Source organism: Canis lupus, chromosome 6, assembly GCF_003254725.2.
Source record: "Canis lupus dingo isolate Sandy chromosome 6, ASM325472v2, whole genome shotgun sequence".
Lineage (NCBI taxonomy): Eukaryota > Metazoa > Chordata > Mammalia > Carnivora > Canidae > Canis > Canis lupus.
Genome location: NC_064248.1, coordinates 38104820 through 38123963, shown reverse-complemented (window position 1 = coordinate 38123963; position 19144 = coordinate 38104820). Strand labels below are relative to the sequence as shown.

General features: G+C 58.9%; 1 protein-coding gene across 7 annotated transcripts in view; it reads left to right on the top strand.

Moving 5' to 3' along the window:
• Positions 1-17314, top strand: part of FLYWCH1 (FLYWCH-type zinc finger 1) — a 37105-nt gene extending 19791 nt beyond the window's left edge. For 2 of the 7 annotated variants that reach the window (XM_025416842.2, XM_025416841.3), the window contains 8 exons: positions 3692-4135; positions 4391-4855; positions 5891-6340; positions 6448-6711; positions 9654-9917; positions 10777-11049; positions 12647-12719; positions 14805-17314. In XM_025416842.2, coding sequence (XP_025272627.1) covers positions 3802-4135; positions 4391-4855; positions 5891-6340; positions 6448-6711; positions 9654-9917; positions 10777-11049; positions 12647-12719; positions 14805-14844 — 2163 coding nt within the window. In that variant the 5' untranslated portion in view covers positions 3692-3801 and the 3' untranslated portion in view covers positions 14845-17314. Of the gene's footprint in view, positions 1-1396; positions 1480-2549; positions 2652-3691; positions 4136-4390; positions 4856-5890; positions 6341-6447; positions 6712-9653; positions 9918-10776; positions 11050-12646; positions 12726-14804 lie in introns of all 7 variants that reach the window. The other 5 variants (XM_025416843.3, XM_025416846.3, XM_025416845.3 and 2 more) reach the window with 5 other exon arrangements.
• The last annotated feature ends 1830 nt before the right edge of the window (positions 17315-19144 follow it).

Below are 19144 nucleotides of genomic sequence, written 5' to 3'. Positions count from 1 at the left end.
GGCAGGGGTGGAGGCTGTGTCAGGGGATCTGGGTGGATATCCTTTTATTTCCAAATCAGGATAAAATATGTATGCGCTTCATCCAGATAGTGAAGAGTGGTAAGAGCTTATGAAGAGATCCACCCTCAAGGAGTAAACTGTGAAACAGATAAAATTGTAACAGTCTGAATCATGGAGATGTAACTTTAGTTTGAAATCTGCCTTTTTTGAAGAACCTCATTCACCCATGGTGTTCGGTAAATGGAACATTACTACATGTAGTTTGTTACAGGTGTGTGCGTGTGTGTGTGTGTGTGTGTGTGAGAGTTAAAATACATATCGCAGAAATTTACAACTTGAATCATTCTAAGTGCACAGCTCGCTGGCATGAGGCACCCCACACGGGTGTGCCACCATCACCACCATCCTCTGCCAGAACCTCATCATCATCCCAAATTGAAACTCCACACCCACTGAACAGCTCCCCGCCCCACCCCCACCCTGCAACCACCACCTGACTCTGCCTCTGTGAATTTAACAAGCATAGCGACATCACATAAGTGGAATCATAGAGCATTTATTTGTGTGTGTGTGTGTGTGTGTGTGTGTGTGTGTTTTGTGACTGGCTTATTTTACGTTTTGCATTACAGACTTTTTAAATACATAATTCTCATTGCTATCCTTTGTGCTTACTATTTTTATTCTCACTGAATTATCAGCCCTTTAAACATGATCAACTGAGGGATTTAACATTTGTGTAGCATGGCACATGAAGTTCAAAGGCACTTTGGTGTGTGTTTCACAATCTTTAGTATTCCATCCATCAAAAAGCCAAAACCCACCAAGTTCACCCAAGAATATCAGTTACTGCTGAGTAATAAATGACCCTGGTATCACTGGCTTAAAATAACAGTCTGAAAATAAATAAAAAACTTAAAAAAAATAAAATAAAAAATTAAAATAACAGTCTGTCACCGATCAGTGTTCTCGAAGATGGGTAGGCCATTCCTCTGGCCACCACGCAGGATCGGCGCCGGCCGGCTTGGTTTCTTCTGGCCCCTTCATGCAGCTACCCTCAGCTGGGGGGCCTGCGGGACTGAACGGTGCAGGATGATTTTCCTTGGTGCCTGGCAGTGCCTCCGTCCCTGCGTGTGGCCTCTCCCACAGCTTCCTAGCTGGGCAGTCTCAGGGCCGGGTGCCTGAGGGGGAGGACTTCCAAACCCCCACAGCCTGCTTCTGCCACACTCAGCAAGTCACCCGGGAGCGACCCATCTGGGCTGGAGCCAGTCCAGATTCAAGACCACATTGCAAAGGGGCCTGTGTACTTTATGGGAGGATTTGTGGTCACGGGACAATCTGCATCCCAGGGCCCTTTAATAGGTGAGAATGGTAACGGTCAGTCCAATCCACGTTCTAGGTCACCGCTGGACACACGCTTTTCTGCAGGTGGGGGTTGGCCATAGCTCGTTTGTCGCGCTGGAACTCCTTCCATTCTTTGAGGTGCGTGGATCCTAGAAGCCTTTTAAGCACAGCTTGTAGTTGAGACTCCACGGTCTCCTGACTCGAGGTACCCATGACTCAGGCCCGGTTCCCTGGGAGTGTGGGGGCTCTTGGTCCCGCCAACGCCCTCCGCGCCGAGGAGGCCGAACCCGATGGCGTGTCGGAGTCCCCGCAGCGTCCCCCACCCCCCGGCGCCCCGCGGGGTGGGCCCAGGCCTGGAGGAGTGCGCGCTGTGTGGACAGCAGCGCCTCGGCCTCGCTCCGGCCGGCCCGACGTGTCCGAGGCCTCCTGCGGGAGGGAGGGAGGCGCCCGCCCGGCCGGAGGCCGCGGGGACCCCAGAGGGCGTCTGCAGGACTGGACAGTGCAGGGGACCTGGAAGTGGGGACCCCGGCACGCGAGCAAGGGGCGGGCTCCCGGCGGAGCGATGGGCGCCGCGGCCAATCCGCGGGGGCAGGGCGGGCCGGGGGCGGGGCCTCCCGCCCGAGCGGCTCTGCGGCGCGGCCTCTGGCTGGGGGGCAGACGCGCAGGGCCCGCGGGGGCAGCGGGGCTTGGCTCGTCCAGGGCTTGATGCGGGAGGGCAGGCCAGCCGGGACTCCCCATCAGCTGTCCCGTTACGGGAAGATTTCCTGGAGTCTCGGCACCCCGACCCCTGGGGATGGGCCAGACGCCTGGGATGGGCAGGCGTGGACTGCTGGGGGGGGGGGGGGCGGGGATGAGGCACCCCTCGGCGTGGCTGTGTCTTGGCAGGGACGCTGCAGCCCTGCCCTTAGGCTGACCAGACTTTGGGGAGCTGAATGTGGGCTCCAACCAGGGAACTTCGGTGCAGGAGTAGGGGATTAGAGGGCATTGGAGTAGCAGAACTTGGAAATGAGGGTGACCCCTCACAAAGGGAGAGCTGAAATGTGAGGGAGGCCCCAGTCTTCCTCTGGGCTCTTGAGGAGAGCTGGGAGAGACCCAGCCACTCACCCACCACCCAGTTCCGCAAGAAAGCAAAAAAGTTCACCCCACACCCCAGGGCCTGTCTCCAGGCTAGCTCTACCCGCATAATAACGTCCCGCTTGCTTCTCCAGGCCAGAAGCCACGGAGCCCTGAGTGACTGTGGAGTCTCTGGACACCTCTGCGGCCCTGTTGCCTCCCAGCTGAGGCAGCGCCAGCACTGGCTCACACACAAGGTCACTGCCCTCCCGGGGCCCCGGCACCTCCCGAGTGCTGGGTGGTCCAGGGCCTCTGGCCCGGGATGGGGGACAGGTCTCGTTGTGAGGCCAGAGAGTGCCACCTCCTGGAGCCACGCTTCCCCTTCGTGGTGTGCAGTGTGCCAGCGGGTGCCCGGCTCAGTGTGCCTGTGACACAGTGTCAGGATGAAGGCCACCGGGCCTTCTGGGGGGGTCCGTGGCTGAGCTAATGTCTGGTGCTCTTGTCTGATGCTTGGTGCCCGGGAAGGTCAGCTACTGTCATCCTGGACGAGGCACACCAGGTACCGTGAGGGGACGGGCTCTGGATCCCCCTCGGCCAGCCACCCAGCTCTGCGCTTCAGGGCTGTTGGCCATCCTGGTGTGCCTCGGTGTCCTCATCTGTACATTGGGTCACCAGGAATGATCGGCTTTTGTAACACGGGGCTAGGTTAAATGGGAAAACCCATGAAGACACATCCCACCATGCACAGCTCCAGCATTCCCGGGCCTCTCTCTCTCTCTCTTTTTTTTTTTTAATTAAGTTATATAAGTTCTTTTTTAAAGATTTTTAATTTATTTATTCATGAGAGACAGAGAGAGAGAGAGAGGCAGAGACACAGGCAGAGGGAGAAGCAGGCTCCATGCAGGGAGCCAGATGTGGGACTCAATCCTGGGTCTCCAGGATCATGCCCTGGGCGGAAGGCAGGCGCTAAACCGCTGAGCCACCAGGGCTGCCCCCGGGCCTCTCTTTGTAGAAGCTCAGGGTTCCCCCTGCCTCCGTCCTGCAGCCCCTGGATAGCCCTGCAGGCAGCACATCTTACAGACAGGAAGGTGCAGGGTGGGTGGGGAGGTAACCGAGCCAGGGCTGCGGGAGATGGGGGCAGCCCCACAGAAGCCCGACCCCCCGGGGTGCTCCCACTCCGTGCTGTCAGGCCCAGGCCCTGAGGCAGCCGCATCTGCCTCGACCTCCACCCACATCCATTTTCCTGAGCACCAGGCCCAAAGGTGCCTCCACTGATGGATTTTGCTTCCCTCCTTAGGACAGAGCTCCTGGACTGCCAGGTTCCCCACCAGGGAGGAGGAGGAGGAGGAAGAGAAATCCCTCTGCCAGGGCCTGAGCGTGGCCTGCGGGACAGGCCATCGTCCCAGAATGCCCCTGCCAGAGTCCAGTGAGCAGAAGGGCGAGAGTGTGAAGGCTGGCCAGGAGCCGTCCCCGGAGTCCCCTGAACCAGGCACAGATGTCGTCCCCGCAGCCCCCACGAAGCCTGAAGAGTTCTCCAAACTGGTCCTGCTGACAGTCTCCACAGAGAACGTGGATGGGGTGGACTCCCAGCCTGAAGGAGGACACTGTGTCGTGTCCCTGGAGATGTCTGGCCCTGACACCCTGGCCAGGATGCCCCAGATCCTGCAAGTGGAGGAGCAAGTGGGGGCAGTCCAGCCAACCCTCCAGGCCCCTGAGCAGTATCGCAGCAAGCCAGACACAGGTGAGTTCTAGGCTGCTGCTCCTGGCCCAGCCCTCTTTGTGGCCTCACATGCTCAGACAGAGGTTCTGTGCACCCCCTTTCTAGGGGGACGGCCTTGGGGTCCCATCCCTGACCTGAGCTAACCACAGGACACCATCTTAGGCTGGTGTGATGATCTCAGGATATCACCCCTGGGCATCCGCCCTCACTCCCATCCATGCCCTGGACCTGAAGCCTTGCTCCATCCCAGCTCACCCCACCCTCTCTTGCCCTCAGCAGCCCCCAAGCCCCTGGAGTTCCTGAGGACCCCTTTCGGGGGCCGCCTCCTGGTGCTCGAGTGCTTCCTATACAAGCAGGAGAAGGCCGTGGGGGACAAGGTGTACTGGAAGTGCCGTGAGCACTGTGAGCTGGGCTGCCGGGGCCGGGCCATCACCCGAGGCCCCCGGGCCACAGTGATGCGGGGCCATTGCCACCCACCTGATGAGGAAGGCCTGGAGGCCCGGCGCCGGAGACAGAAGCTGCCTAGCCCATCCCTGCCTGAAGGCTTGGGGGGCCCAGAGGGTCCCGGAGGAGGCCGAGTGGAAGAGCCGCTAGAGGGGGTGGGCCCGTGGCTGTGCCCTGAGGAGCCAGAGCCTGCCCCCACATTGGTGCTGAGCAAGCCTGCTGCAGAGGAGGATGAGGGGCTACGAGCCCTGTCGCTGCTGAGCTTGCCCCCCAAGAAACGCCCGACACTGGGGATCGGTAAGTGCCCCACGCGTGGGCTCCACTCTGGGGCCAATGAGTACCCATGGGCCTTTTCCTGTGCCCAGGTGGAAATGTGGGGTCCCACATGGTTTTCTAACGTGCTCAAAGTCAAGATATCATATTTAAAAGATATAAATATATCTTAAGCCCATGGGATAGAACCAGGGGCCCCAAGTCCTTTTGGAACTTTCTGATTTAGCATGATCTTGTGTGAGGTCCAGAAACCTGAGTTTTAACAGGCCCAGGTAGTCCTAGTAACCCATGAGGTTCGGGAAGGTCAGCCTAGGGGAGAGCTTTGGGCCAGGGCCAAGTCACAGCCCAGCCCCACCTGGTGTCAGAACATGTGCTGAACCTCTGGGGTGTCGGGAGCTTTGTCAGGGATGGCTCAGATGCCAGAGAGATTAGATGTGTGATGCACGGGAAGCGCTCAGCGCCAGTCCCGTGATGGTGGCGCTGAGTGCCTGGAAGCCGCAGGCTTCTTGGAGGCTTTTATTACCAGCAAGTGGGAGGTGGGCTCAGTCCCAAGCGCTGGCTCCCTCCTGACCCAGATTCGAGGGTTTAAGGACTTAGGGCAGCTGCTGTGCTGGGTACTGGATGGAGAGGGGGAGGGAAACACTTGTTTTTCACTGCGTGTCTCTTGCCACCATTTGTATTTTATGGCGTGTCCATGTGTTATTCAAAAATAGATAAAAGTTTCAAACAAACCCTAAAAAAAGAATGACCAGAGTGACTGAACACATAGGCTGTGAAGTCAAAGCCAGCTTGTCCTTCCCGGGTGCATGAGCTTGGATGTGATGTTTACCCACTGAGAGCTGTGGCCTCGCCCACTGACCTCCAGGAGAGGAACTGCACCTCCTGCCTGGGTCAGTGGGTGGGGGTCAGTGGGAATGCACAGGGGCCCATGCACGCCCCGCTTGGGGGAAGCTACAGGAAATGTCCCCATAGAGGGGAAGCACGCTGCCCACCCCCTGCCTCCCCGGCCTCCTATCCTATCGGCCTGCCTGCCGTGACTGCCCTAGATTCCTCCTCCAGGAGAACTCCGGCCCCCCCTGGAATTCCTAAGGACATGCTATGGGGGCAGCTTCCTGGTGCACCAGTCCTTCCTCTACAAGCGGGAGAAGGCCGTGGGGGACAAGGTGTACTGGACATGCCGGGACCACGCACTGCACAGCTGCCGCAGCCGGGCCATCACCCAGGGCCAGCGGGTAACCGTGATGCGGGGCCACTGCCACCCGCCCGACATGGAGGGCCTAGAGGCCCGGCGGCAGCAGGAGAAGGCCATGGAGACGCTGCAGGCCAGGCCTGGTGGGCCTGGGGGCCAGGCGGACCAGCTGCCTCAAGGCGTGGACAGCCTGCTCTGCCGCAGGGGGCCCGGGACCCTGAATCTCAGCAGAACCCGGCCTAGAAAGCGCCCAAAAGTCCTCCCAGCCCAGCCCCCAGCCCTGCCAGGATCCCCCGCTGAGGACCAGGACAAGGACCTGGGTGAGTCCTTCACCTGCCGGCCCAGAGCCGGCCCAGGGAGGTAGGAGGGGGCCCAAGACCTGGAATTCCCACTTCCCTCCCCACCCACCTCTCCCGTTTCTCCCCAGGAGGCCCTGAGTTCTTGAGGACCCCCCTGGGGGGCAGCTTCCTGGTGTACGAGTCCTTCCTGTACAGGCGGGAGAAGGCGGCGGGGGAGAAGGTGTACTGGACGTGCCGGGACCAGGCCCGCATGGGCTGCCGCAGCCGGGCCATCACCCAGGGCCAGCGGGTGACGGTGATGCGGGGCCACTGCCACCCGCCTGACCTGGGGGGGCTGGAGGCCCTGAGGCAGCAGGAGAAGCACCCGGGGGCAGCTCAGCGGGGGAGCCCAGGTAGGACTTCAGGTGGGCCTCGGGGCCAGCAGGGAACCCGGGTGGCCAGCCTCACCCTCTGACCCCCGCGGCCCCCAGCAAGCATCCTCCGTCCTCACGGGGGCGCTGTGGTTGCCGCCCTCCTCGTGCTCTGCCTCCCTGCCCCCGGCCCCCCTCGGCAGCAGGGTTTCCGGAGGAAGCTCATCACAGGCTGCCCGCATGCCCCGTGTGAATGGGTGACACAGGGCCCGCAACCGGCACATCCTGCAGGAGGGGACATTCCCTCCCTCCTCCAGCCCTGCTCCCTCAACGGCATCGTCTGTAAGGGACCCATGACAACAGTCGGAGCCCTGCTCTCTTCATCTTTGTCCACCTGGCGTTTTGTCTCTCTGGTCAATATTCCTGTGTTCATCTTGCCAAGAAGAGCGCTTTGGAGTGTTCCCTGCCCGCCCAGCAGGCCTGCCCTGGATGCCACTTGTGGAAAGACTGTGTCCTCCCCCTGGCGCTCGCCCCTGTGCTCTGATGTCCTCACTGGCTTCCCACCCAGGCTGCTTTGCCAAGTTGCCCACCCACCCCCCCCCCAACTCTGCCCATCCTTCGGGGGCCCCTGTCCCTTAGGTTCCCAAGTCAGTGGAGTCACCTTTACAGTCTTCTTGGCCACAAAGTTCTCTCAAACTCCAGCATTCTGGTCTTACTCCCTCTGACTCTCTTTTTTTAATTCCATTTCCGTGTGACTGCGTCCGCGGGGTGCAGGCTCCAAGGCTTGTGGCAGCACCGGCCCCGTCCTCACCCCGACTCCTACCCCAGATACCATCTGCTCACGGGGCGTCCACTGCCCTGATTCCAAACCGCCTCTGTCAGCTGGCCTGTTGACCTGGGGGCGGGGGGGTCCCTGCGGAGCTTTGTTCGGGGCGGCACACGGGCCCGCACGGCTCCGGTCCTTCTCATGAGGCTGTTGCTCAGCCGTCCAGCGTCCAGTAGCTGCTTAGTCTGTGGGCCTCACGCACGGGGTGGCCGGGCCAGGGGCAGCTCCAGCTTTGGCTCCAGTCCTCCCAGGACCCCCTTGGCTGTGCCCCGCCGCCGGGCCCCTCTTTCTCTTGCCCGGTTTACTCCCTTGTCCTGCGGAGGCCCTGGGGCCACCCTAGGGGACCACGTGCATCCGAGGATGCCTGATGGAGAGTGGCTGTCGTGAGTCCTTTTCTGGGGTTGTTTGGTCCCCATGTCGAACCGACCAAAGCTTTCAGAGGACGGGTCCTAGGCCTGTGCTGCTTCTTTGTTGAAGTTTTGGGGTCACGTCTCCATCGCTGGGACACCTGGCTGGGCTGAGGGCCTTTGAGGCAGGAATCGCAAGTCGTGCACTCTTTCTCCCGTTCCCGGGCACTTTCTGCTCCTTGCTCGCTTCTCTCCGTTTCTCCTGTTGGCCAGACGTCCGTCCTCCCGGCGTGCCTGCCCTGGACAGCTCCTCCATTTTGCCTTCCGGTCTTTCCATGTAACATCTAAGTTTCTGCTGTTGTATTTGGACATCTCTGCACTCACTCCGTCATCCTGTCTAGCCTGTGGCGGTGGCCGTGTCGCCCCCTCACCCCCTGTGCCGTGGCTTGGTGCATTTGCTTTGGCCTCTGCCCTCGGGGTGGAGCTTCTCTCGTGTCTGGTGACCCTTCCTGGCTGCTCCTGTTCAAGGCCAGGCTCACAAGCTCTGTATGGGGTGCTGAGCAGGGGCCTGCAGTCAGGTGGCTGCGAGTGTGAGTGGTGACTGTGGCCTGAGACCCCTGACTTTGGCTCTATGGGTCTGCGGGTAGGCCAGTACCCAGCCTTCCGCTGGGTGTCTCACCCAATGCCAGCCTTCTCGGAGCCGGCAGACACGATGGGCAGGAAGTGCCAGCTTTGGGGACACAGGCACCTGCTGCCCCTTCCCCTGGGCGCGGCCCCCTGGGCTCTTTGCTCTCCCCACAAATAGCCCCATCCTGTCCCTGTGGGTGGAGGCCTGCCCTGGATGCCACTTGTGGAAAGACTATGTCCTCCCCCTGGCGCTCGCCCCTGGGCTCTGATGTCTTCACTGGCTTCCCACCCAGGCTGCTTTGCCAAGTTGCCCACCCCCCCCCCCACAACTCTGAAATTCTGGGGGCTTCTCCGCTCCAAGTCCCCGGCCTGGAGTGCTGTGCTCTTGTCACTCTTCACTGCCTGTTGTCATGGGCTGCAGAGGGAGCGAAGACAAGCCCTGCGGTCACATACTCAGTTCCTCCGCCTGCGTCTCCAGGACGTACTCGTCCCCAGTGGCTTCTGCAGCCCCGATAGACTCCCCAGTCTGTCACCTGCTCCTCTGTGGTCCCCGTGCCTGGGAGGATGTTTTCAGGGTGGAAGGCACAGCCGCCTTCTGGGTCCTCACCCTCCACTGGCCCTGCCACTCCTTGCCTCCTCCCAGCATCTCGGGTCACACCCCCGCTCAGCTTGGGGACCTCATGCTGCCGTAGCCTCTTGCTGCAATGCACACCTTCACCCCGGCCCCCATCTCTCTCCTGGACCCAGAGGGCCCGTGCATATTCCTCCAACTATGCCAGGACCGAACAGACCTGCATGAGCACCCCCACCCATCGCAGGAACCTAGAAGTCAGCGGTCATAGCAAGGCCACCACCTCCCTGCAGGCCCCACAAGGAGGGAGACAGATTCCCACCTTCAGGGGCTTTCGCCTCACCAGGCTCCCGCCTCCCTTCACTCCTAGGCTTGAGAAGGGAGCCCCCTGGGACCTGAGGCTAGGCTGGGTTTGGGAAGTGGGGGCCCTGCACCCTGGAGTCCAGAGCCATGTCCTCTCCCTGGGAGGACATACTGGGATGGGGCGGTGGGGCTCACCCCAGGGGCCATGCTGTTCCTGCTTTGACATGGGGGCCCGCATCACCTCACTGCCCAACTCCAAGACCTAGCTCCCAGCTCTCCCTCCCCACCCACCTCTCCTGTTTCTCCCCAGGAGGCCCTGAGTTCCTGAGGACCCCCCTCGGGGGCAGCTTCCTGGTATATGAGTCCTTCCTGTACAGGCGGGAGAAGGCAGCGGGGGAGAAGGTGTACTGGACGTGCCGGGACCAGGCCCGCATGGGCTGCCGCAGCCGGGCCATCACCCAGGGCCAGCGGGTGATGGTGATGCGCAGGCACTGCCACCCGCCCGACCTGGGGGGGCTGGAGGCCCTGAGGCAGCGGGAGCAGATCCCCAGCCCGGCCCAGAGGGAAGGCTCAGGTGCGAGTAAGAGGGTGTGGAGGGGGTCAGGTGCTCCGGTCTCCCCGCTGAGACATTCTATCCACAGCCCATGCTTGGTGGCCTCGGGCACCCATGCACATTGTTCTATCTGCCCCCCCGTGTGAGCTCCCTAAGGGCAGGGTTGCACGTGGGCTCCACAGTTATGCCCGCTGCTGGTGTGGGATTGGCCGTCAGCAGAGAGGAGCCCACTCAGACAGCTGGAGGGCAGGGAGTGGCAGGGCATCACCTCCAGGAAGTGCTCAGCATCGTTTATGGGGCGATGCGCCTAGACTTCAGGGACCCTCTGTCTCCCCTCTCTGGGTATCTCATGTCTGTTTTCCTGCCTCCCCTGCCCCAGTTCTCTCTGGCCACCCAAACCCCAACATCGTGTGACCTTTCAATTCAGAGTGTTAAAAGCCTCAAGAGAGAGTTGATTGGTTGCCAGCTAGACAAGGGGAGGGTGGGGACGGAGCCAGGAGGCCCAGGTGCATGGCCCCAACCATGGGCCTGGCTGAATGTTCCAGCCTAGCCTCTGACCTGGGGGGCTGGCCCGGGTGTAGAATCCACTCCAGCTCAGGAGAGTCCTGCAGGAAAGCTCAGGTTTTGGGCAGTTACGGGGCCAGCCTCCCGGGCTGCACCAAAGCCCTGAGGAAGACACAGCCAGCCTGTGCTGGAGGGTGTCAGGGCCCTGGGCCCCGCAGCACGGGCTGGTGGAGAGGCGGCCAACAGAGTGGGTCCTGCGGGGGGATTGCAGTTCCTGGGGCAGGCTGGGGCACAAAGGAAAGAGCCTCTGAGCCTGGAGCCCGGGCTCTTACCCTGCTTCCGAGATGCCCCTTTCATGCTGCCACATTCCTTCCAGGAGCCCTCCAGCCTCTGGAGTTCCTGAGGACGTCCCTTGGGGGCAGGTTCCTGGTGTACGAGTCCTTCCTCTACAGGAAGGAGAAGGCGGCGGGGGAGAAGGTGTACTGGATGTGCCGGGACCAGGCCCGGCTGGGCTGCCGCAGCCGGGCCATCACCCAGGGCCAGCTGGTGACGGTGATGCGTAGCCACTGCCACCTGCCCGACCTGGCAGGCCTGGAGGCCCTGAGGCAGCGGGAGCGGCTCCCCAGCGTGGCCCCGCAGGAGGACCCAGGTACAGCCCGGGACAGGGGTCAGAGCTGGGAGTACAAAAGAGCCGTGGGCCTTTCGTCTCTGCCAGCCCAAGGCTCAGACCCCTCGGGATAGGCACCATCTGAGGAGCTTTGTGCCCTAGCCTTTCGACCCCAGACTCTCCTACCTCTTGTCCACTGATGCCTTCTCTGGAACCTGAAAACTAATCCTTCCCTAGATCCTTCCCATCCTCAAGACGACTTCCCTTCTAATTCAGTTCCTCTCCTGTCATTTATTCTAAGAGGTCTTGACTGGTTACAGATCAATCTCTCTTGAAAATCAGATGAAGAAACAGAGACTGCTCCAAAAAGAGCAAGCTAATATTTGTGTGTACACACATGCACACACACATGTACACATGCATGCTCACAAGGTTTTGCCAAGAATTAATTTTATTGAGCTGAAAATGAGTTTCCTTCATATAAACAGAATACAAAACTAGTCTTTAGGAACCATTTTTCTGTTTGTTTGTTTTTTTAAGATTTAATTGACTTATTTGAGATAGAGCACATGAGCGGGAAGAGGGGCAGAGGGAGAGGGAGAATCAGGCTGCCCCCTGAGCAGGGAGCCCAGCCGCATGCGAGCTTGATCCCAGGTCATGACCCAAGCCAAAGGCAGACGCTTAACCAACTGAGCCACCCAGGTGCCCTGCATTTTTTTTTCAAGATTATATTTATTCCTGAGAGACACAGAGAGAGGCAGAGACACAGGCAGAGGGAGAAGCAGGCTCCCTGTGGGGAGCACGATGCGGGATGTGATCCAGGATCCCGGGATCATGCTCTAAGCCAAAGGCAGATGCTCAACCACTGGGCTACCCAGACGCCCCGGTGCCCTGCATTTTTGTGTTTCATATGAATTCGTGTGAATAATAAGGGCCATATCTTATAAAAACGAATCCAAGTTGTATAAAACAACTGAAAGAAATTTGATCTCTGCTAAAAAAAATAACTAAAAATTTTTAAAAACGAGGTTTCTGGGAGAAAGCCACTGTTTGACGACAATATGAAAGAGAAGTTGTGGGACACCTGTGGCGCAGTCGAGGGCACTTGTTCAGTCCTGCTCTGCTGAATGACGGGCTGAATGCTGACCCTCAGAGTCCCAAATAGCTTCTTTCACCAGGCACGGGTAGTTTGGGGCTTCAGAAAACCAGAATTCCCAGTGACTGCCCAAATCAGAGTCATTCTACCCAGTTTTCTTTATCCTCAAGGTGAGGTCATTGTTACAAAATATGCACTTTTGGCTCTAGCAGCTTCAATATGAAAAGAATTAATGGGGCGTCCAGCTGACTCAGTCAGTGAAACACATGACTCTTCATATCCAGGTTGTGAGTTCAAGCCCCACACTGGGTGTAGAGAAGACTTAAGAAAGGAAAGGGGGGGTGGTGCCTGGGCGGCTCTGTGTGTTAAGTGTCTGACTCCTGATCTCGGCTCGGGTCTTGATATCAGGGTTGTGAATTCAGGCCCTGTGTTGGGCTCTGTGCTGGGTGTACAGCCTACATAAAAAAAAATAATAATAACAAAAAGAAAATCATAAACACAAAACAGAATTACTAATCCATGTTTTCAATTTTCTTTCCTCAGAAAAGGTGAAACTTCTGCCGGAAGTGCAGCTGTGCGTCCAGCCTGGTTCTCCAGAAAGCCAGCAGTTGTGTGGGTAATTGTGAGTTGTCTCGGGCACCACAAGTCCCCCCAACACGTAGTGGCTTATGTTGGCAAACATTTACTGTCTCTCTCAGAGTCTGTGGGCAGGAGCGGTTGGGCTGGCGGTTTTGGCGTGGGGTCTCTCATGAGGTTGGAGGAAGGACGGCAGCCAGGGCTGCGTCTCTGAAGGCCTGAGTGGGCCAGGAGCGGCCCACAGTGCCTCACTGCGCACACGCCTGTGGGCTGTGTGCCCCGCTCCTCCACCGTGACAGCTCTCTCCCCCCAAGACAGTGATCTGCGAGTGAGCAGAGCCAGGAGGAGGCCACCAGCAAGCGCAGTTGGTGGTCCCCCTAGGAGCATCTGGAGAACTCACTGGGAGACAGAACCTAGGCTGCGAAACAGGCCTCGTCTAACAGCAAGGACTGGAATCACACAAAGCTCGTTATCTGTTCAGAGTGGAATGAAACCAGAAATCAGCAACACAGAGAAAGCTGGAAACATAGACATGGGACAATCAACATCCAGAATAACTGAGACTCTGAGAAGAAATCCCGAGGCAGATGGAGACCCAGCACAGCAAGATGCACGGGGGGCAGCAGAGCAGAGCTTAAAGTATAGCTGGAAAGACTAACATGAAAAAAGAAGAAAGATCCCAAGTCCGTAACTTACGCTTACGTTAGTTAGACACTAGGATAGAGAAATGGAGCAATGCTAAAGCAAAAGGAGGGAAAAAAGAATAGAAATGAATGAGGGGTGCCTGGGTGGCTCAGTGGTTGGGCGTCTGCCTTCAGCTCAGGTCATGATCCCGGGGTCCTGGGATCCAGCCCCGTGTCAGCCTCCCTGCTCTGTGGGGAGTCAGCTTCTCCCTCTGCCTCTGCTGCTCCCCATGCTTGTGCGCACTCGCTCTCTCTCTCTTTCTCCCTCTCTCTCTTAAAAAAAAAAAAAAAGACAGAAATTAATGAAAGAGAGAAGATAAAAGGAACAGGACCAGAAGTTGGTTCTTGGAAAGGATCAACAAAATTGCCAAACCTTTAGCTCCATCATCCCCAAAACTGGTTTTTACTTTTCTATTATTTTTATTTTATTTCCCAAAAATCGGTCTGTAAAGATAGAGAAGACTCAGGGGCACCCGGTGGGCTCAGTCAGAGGGGCATGTGACTCTTGACCTCAGTGTCATGAGTTCGAGCCTCAGGTTGGGTGTAGAGATGACTAAAAAAAAATCTTTGAGTAAAATAAAATAAGATCGGGAAGACTCAAGTTATTAAAATCAAGAGTGAAAGCGGGGCATGACTGCCTACTCCACAGGAAGAGCCGCACACACAGAGGGTCGTCAGGGAATGGCACGAGCAGTAGCAGAACAGCTGCCAAGGCCAACCCAGGAAGAAATAAGAAAATGTGAGCAGACCTGTACCAGGTAGAGACTGATGGAATTGTTTGACAACTTCCCACCCAGAAAAGCCTGGCCGGATGGCAGCGACCATGGTGCCCTCTACCAAAGCTTGGCCAAGAATCAACACCGGCCCTTCATAAGCTCCCCCCACAGTAGGAAAGGAGGGGGAGCACTTTCGGGGAGAGAGGGAACATCCTCGGAGCGGTTGTGGGGGTGGGCGCCTGGTTCCACAGCCACCTGGGCAGGTGACGTGGCAGGAGGATGACTGCTCAGTGGAGCCAAGTGAGCCCAGGAGGGAGCCCCGGTGACTTGGGGCCACGGCCTGCCTGCCTGCCCCGTTCCCTGGGACACAGGCAGCCCTTTCCCCTGCAGTGGCAGGTATCAGAGAATTTGCCACGTTTTCCAAAGCCATCACGGCAATAGAGAACTTTTTGTTTCTTGGAAAAGAATCTCAGAGGCCCGGGCACGTCCCAGCACTCCCCGAGTGGGAGATGCGACTTTTCAGGAGTGTCGGTTCCCCCCAGGACAGGCTTGCAGAGAGAGCCGGGAACCCAGAGCAGCCTCCCCTCTTAAAGGAAATGGTAGGACATGTGTCCTGAGCGTGTGTGAGCACCAGCTGGTTATCTCCGGGCGGGAGGACACTTCCTCTACTGCCCACCTCTGCTGCGTTTGGATTTTTATAATGAACGTGTGTTTCTTTGTGACCAGGCTGGTGAATGGTACAAAGCTGGACAGCGGGGCCCAGTGAGGCCAGCCTCCTTCCCGACTCGAGCGGCCGAGCCTCCACGCTGCCGGCGTCAGGGATCGTCCGAGCGTACCCAGGCCCCTGGCGTTACCCTCCCAGTTAGATCCTGCTTCACAAAGACTTTCTTCCACTCGTCCGAAGCACTGGCCTTCACGTTTCTCCAAGGGCCTCATACCTGGACGGCGTCTCCGGGCAGGCAGGCAGGAGCGCCAGGAGCTGGCAGCTGCAGGTGTGCATGACGCGGGGATGGGCCCGGCCCGCGACGGTCCAAAGAAGCCTCTTGACACGGAGACGCCTCCTCCCGGCTATGCTGCCCTGAGCCGCAAACGCCCGCCTGTTTCCAGAGCCCGGGACTTTGCCCAGGACTTTCCCGTTTGCCAGGGTCCTGCCTCGGCCAGGGCGCACTGAGAGCCTCCTGCTGCTTCCAGCCAAGCGCCCCGTGAAGCTGTCGCCTCCCCAGATGTTTCTGGACGGGTGCCAGGGCGGCGTCCGCACGCCCCTCACAGTAGCAGGGCAGGCCAGAGCAGAGGCCTTGCCACACCCTCTCAGCGCCTCTTTCCTTTGCTCTCTTCCAACTGAAATTAAAGCCAGGGTCCGCGATCACCGTAGCATGTGGCGTTCCCCACAGCGGGAGTCGGTCCCGGACAGACGCTACTGGCCAGCGACGTCTGGGTCGCCCACATTTGTGTGATGCAGGACGACAGGCAGGCCCAGGGGGCGGCGAGGCCCACCCACCTCTCCCATCTGGCTGCGTAACAGAGAGCTGGCCTCGCAGACCCGAGGAGAAGCAGGCTGGTGTGGCCCAGAGCTCCAGAGGCCGCTGCTGGCTGACTGGGCCGCGGCCTCCCCACGGGGTTCCTCGCCGCCAGCCGTAGGTACAGAGAGCGCATAGCTGGCCGTGGAGCCTGCTGTCTGGCATTGGAGCAGCGATGGCTTGGGACCCCACTGTCCCTCCACGGGTAGATTTGCTGCCAATAAACCCTCTTTTATATCTCACCGTGTAGAACTGGTATGTACGCCCATGTCCCCTTTGCAAAGACAGTTGGCCGCTGTGAAGCCACACGCACTGTGTCTCCGTGCAAGGTCGGGAGTGATGGAGTTTGGCCAGGCACCCCCAGAAGAGACCCCCACGCAGGAGGCAGTACCAGGTACCTGGCCCAGATGTCAGCTGGAGCAGGAGCAGGTGGGGGTGCTCTGGAGCAGTGGCCAAGGGGTCCGCTCCAAGCACACAGGGCTGCAGCCCCAGCTGGCCATTGCCTTTGTGTCGCTGAAACACCTTGATTCTCTGCTGCTGCCCCTCACCCTGAGCCCCACCCCACTCTCAGAAACTGGGGCAAGCTGGAAATGGAATGACTACCCCAAGGACAGGGCACTTAGACCCCCAATCAGACCCTGGCTCCCCTCCCAGGCAAGTAAGTGCCCCATCAGTTGACCCAGTTGCAGCCCCATGGGGCCATAGCCTCGCAGCCTTGGCAGCGGTTGAGAGGACGGTGCAGGGACATAGCAGGTAGGAGGCAGGTGTCTGCCAGAGGACCCCTGTGCTGACGGCCCTCAGCAGTGGACGCCCCACACGGGGGCCGTTTCAAGCAATGCTCTTGGCCACACAGCATACTGCCCTGAGACAATGAGCTGCCCACGGCCGACGCCAGACACAGCCCTGTGGGAACAGATAAGACACCCAATCCCAGATCCATCTTCGTGTCACACATACGCATGCCCACGGGCAGTGGCCACACCTGGAGGAGAGTCTGTGCCTCTACCAGTTGAGTCTGCTCAGCTCCACTGTGGAAGTGGAGCCCCCCCACAGGCGTGAGGTGCTCCAGCAAGAAGTGCTGAGTCCCGACAGCTGCTGCCACCTGCAAAGCCACCTGCAGGGACACTGAGTTCCTCATTCTCAAGTCCCATGGCCCTCAGCTTGGCTGTGCTCTGGGATGCAGCACAAGGAGAGTCACAGAGAGACCTAGGCTTCTCTTCATTCCTGGACACTCGTGTTGACAGGGGCCTGCGTGCTCCTCTCTGCTCCTGCTTGGACCTCAGAGGACACACGGATGCTCTGTGGCGCTTGGACTGACGACTCCCAGATGGACAGGAATTTTGACACCGCCGTCCCCTTGGGTGCCCCACGGCTGCTCCGAGCTCCGCAGGCTTCCTCCCATAGGTCTGCTTCCTCCAGAGTCCAGAGCCCTGGAGAGGTCCCCTGCCCTGTCCCGTCACAGAGCAGAGTGCACAGGGGCAGGTGCCCAGGAAGCTGGCGCCTCAGTGGATGGATGGAGATGGATCGGCAGGGCAATGCCCGCTCCCTCCCTGCTCCTGCTCTGCTGCTACTTTCCCCCAGTAAGCCCCATTGTAGGATGTCTCCACCACCGGAGCAGGTCATTAGTGTGCCCGCCCCCTCTGCGTGATGGTGAGCAACAATTATGAAATTACGTTTCAATTATGGCATTAAAATAAAACTTCACTAGGAATAACAGAAGTATCAACAAGGAACTCAACTCTTAAAACTGGGGGGCAGTGGCCAGCTGTAGGAGCCCCGGCCCCCAGTCCCTGCCCCCAGGGGTGTTAGGTGAGCATCGCAGAAAGGCTACTCACGGCTCAGGCCCCTTGGTCCCTCGCCTCTGGCCCCCACATCCTTCCCGCAGGACCCTGGCACCCAGGAACTCCTGTGCCGACAGTCAGCGGGTGCTTCTCAGAGCTCCCCGCCTGCCCCTCCCGCCCCCTCCCAAGGTCACACCTCGGTCCTGGGCCTCCCTTCCTGGCCCAGGCCTCCCTGGAGGGCTCCCCTGCCCCCACCCGCCCCTAAAACTGGGTGGTTGGTGTGGCGGGGACTAGCCCTCCGCCCTCTCCTGCCCAGCTCCTGCCCAGCAGCTTTGAGGCCTCCTAGTCTGTCCGTCTGCTGCATCAGCCTGGCCCTGTCTTCCGGAACTGGACCCGTGTGTCCACCCGCCTCCACGGCCTCAGCCCTGGTGACCCGTGGGCACGGGGTACAGCAGCAGAGGGGGACAGCCACCTGTTGTCCTCCTCGTGGTGGTTCCACCGCACGAGGAGAAACCCAGAGCTGTGCTGCGTGCCGCCCTGTCCTTAATCCACGCGCCACTCAGTCTGTGACTCAGTGGCTCTTAGTATATTCACCAGTGCTGCGTCCATCACCACCATCTAATTCCAGAATATTCATCACCCCAAAAAGAAGCCCCAGACCCATTAGGCTCACTCACTCTGCCCACTTTCCCCACGTGGTGAAGCAGAAGGGGTTTCTTTCCCTGGCGCTGAGAGGCTTTGGGGGATTCGGGTGTCAGTCCATCCAAGGTGTCTTAACAAATGCCACAGATGGAGGGACCCTTCCACAACCAACGTGCACGCCTCAGGGCTCTGAGGCTGGAGGCCTGGGATGAGGGGGCACGCCCGAGTGCGTTCTGATGAGAGCCTCCTTGCTGCGTCCTCGTTGGGGCGGGTGACTAGCTCACTCTCTGGCCGCTCATGATCCATTCTGAAGCTCCATGCTGACCTAAACACCTCCCAGGGGCTTCACGTCCTGATAGCATCACATTTGATTCGAGTTTCAACATACGAATTTCGGAGGGATACAGTCACTCCAGGGCGCCAGCTAAGGCACATACACAGTGAAGACAACCGTGTCGCTGGTCCTTGCCTGAGTAAACACCCCCAGTCCCGGCCCCAGAATCACTAGAGCCCCAACCACTGGCCTGCATGGCTACAGCAGTCTCCACTGCCCCCTTTCTGCAATCCATCCCCATGATCGCCAGGAGCTTTCTAAAATGCAGTCTTTTTTTTTCTTTTTTAAAGATTTTATTTATTTGTTCACAAGAGACACAGAGAGAGAGAGGCAGAGACACAGGCAGAGGAGAAGCAGGCTCCATGCAGGGAGCCCCATGCGGGACTCAATCCCAGGACCCCGGATCACACCCTGAGCCGAAGGTAGACGCTCAACTGCTGAGCCCCCCAGGTGCCCCTAAAATGCAGTCCTATCACGCAGCACCTGGCCCAGGTGTCCTCTGTCTGGTTTCCACATCAAGTATGATGAACCAAGGACCAAAAGCCAGAGGTACTGGGGCAGGAGGTCCCTGGCCTTAGGCCATATCCTCACCACGGCCCTGCAGAGCCCAGACCCTTCTGGCCGCCTATCCCACTGTTCCCCTGAGGATTTGGAAGGCTCTAGAAGGGCCCCTTGGCTTTGGCAATAAGGCCCTGGCTTGGCCCTTGGGCTCTGGCCTCTCACCCCCAATGCTTTAGAGAAAGGAAGAGTATTTGCCCAGCACCTACAAGGGCTCAAACAATCTCTGTTAAA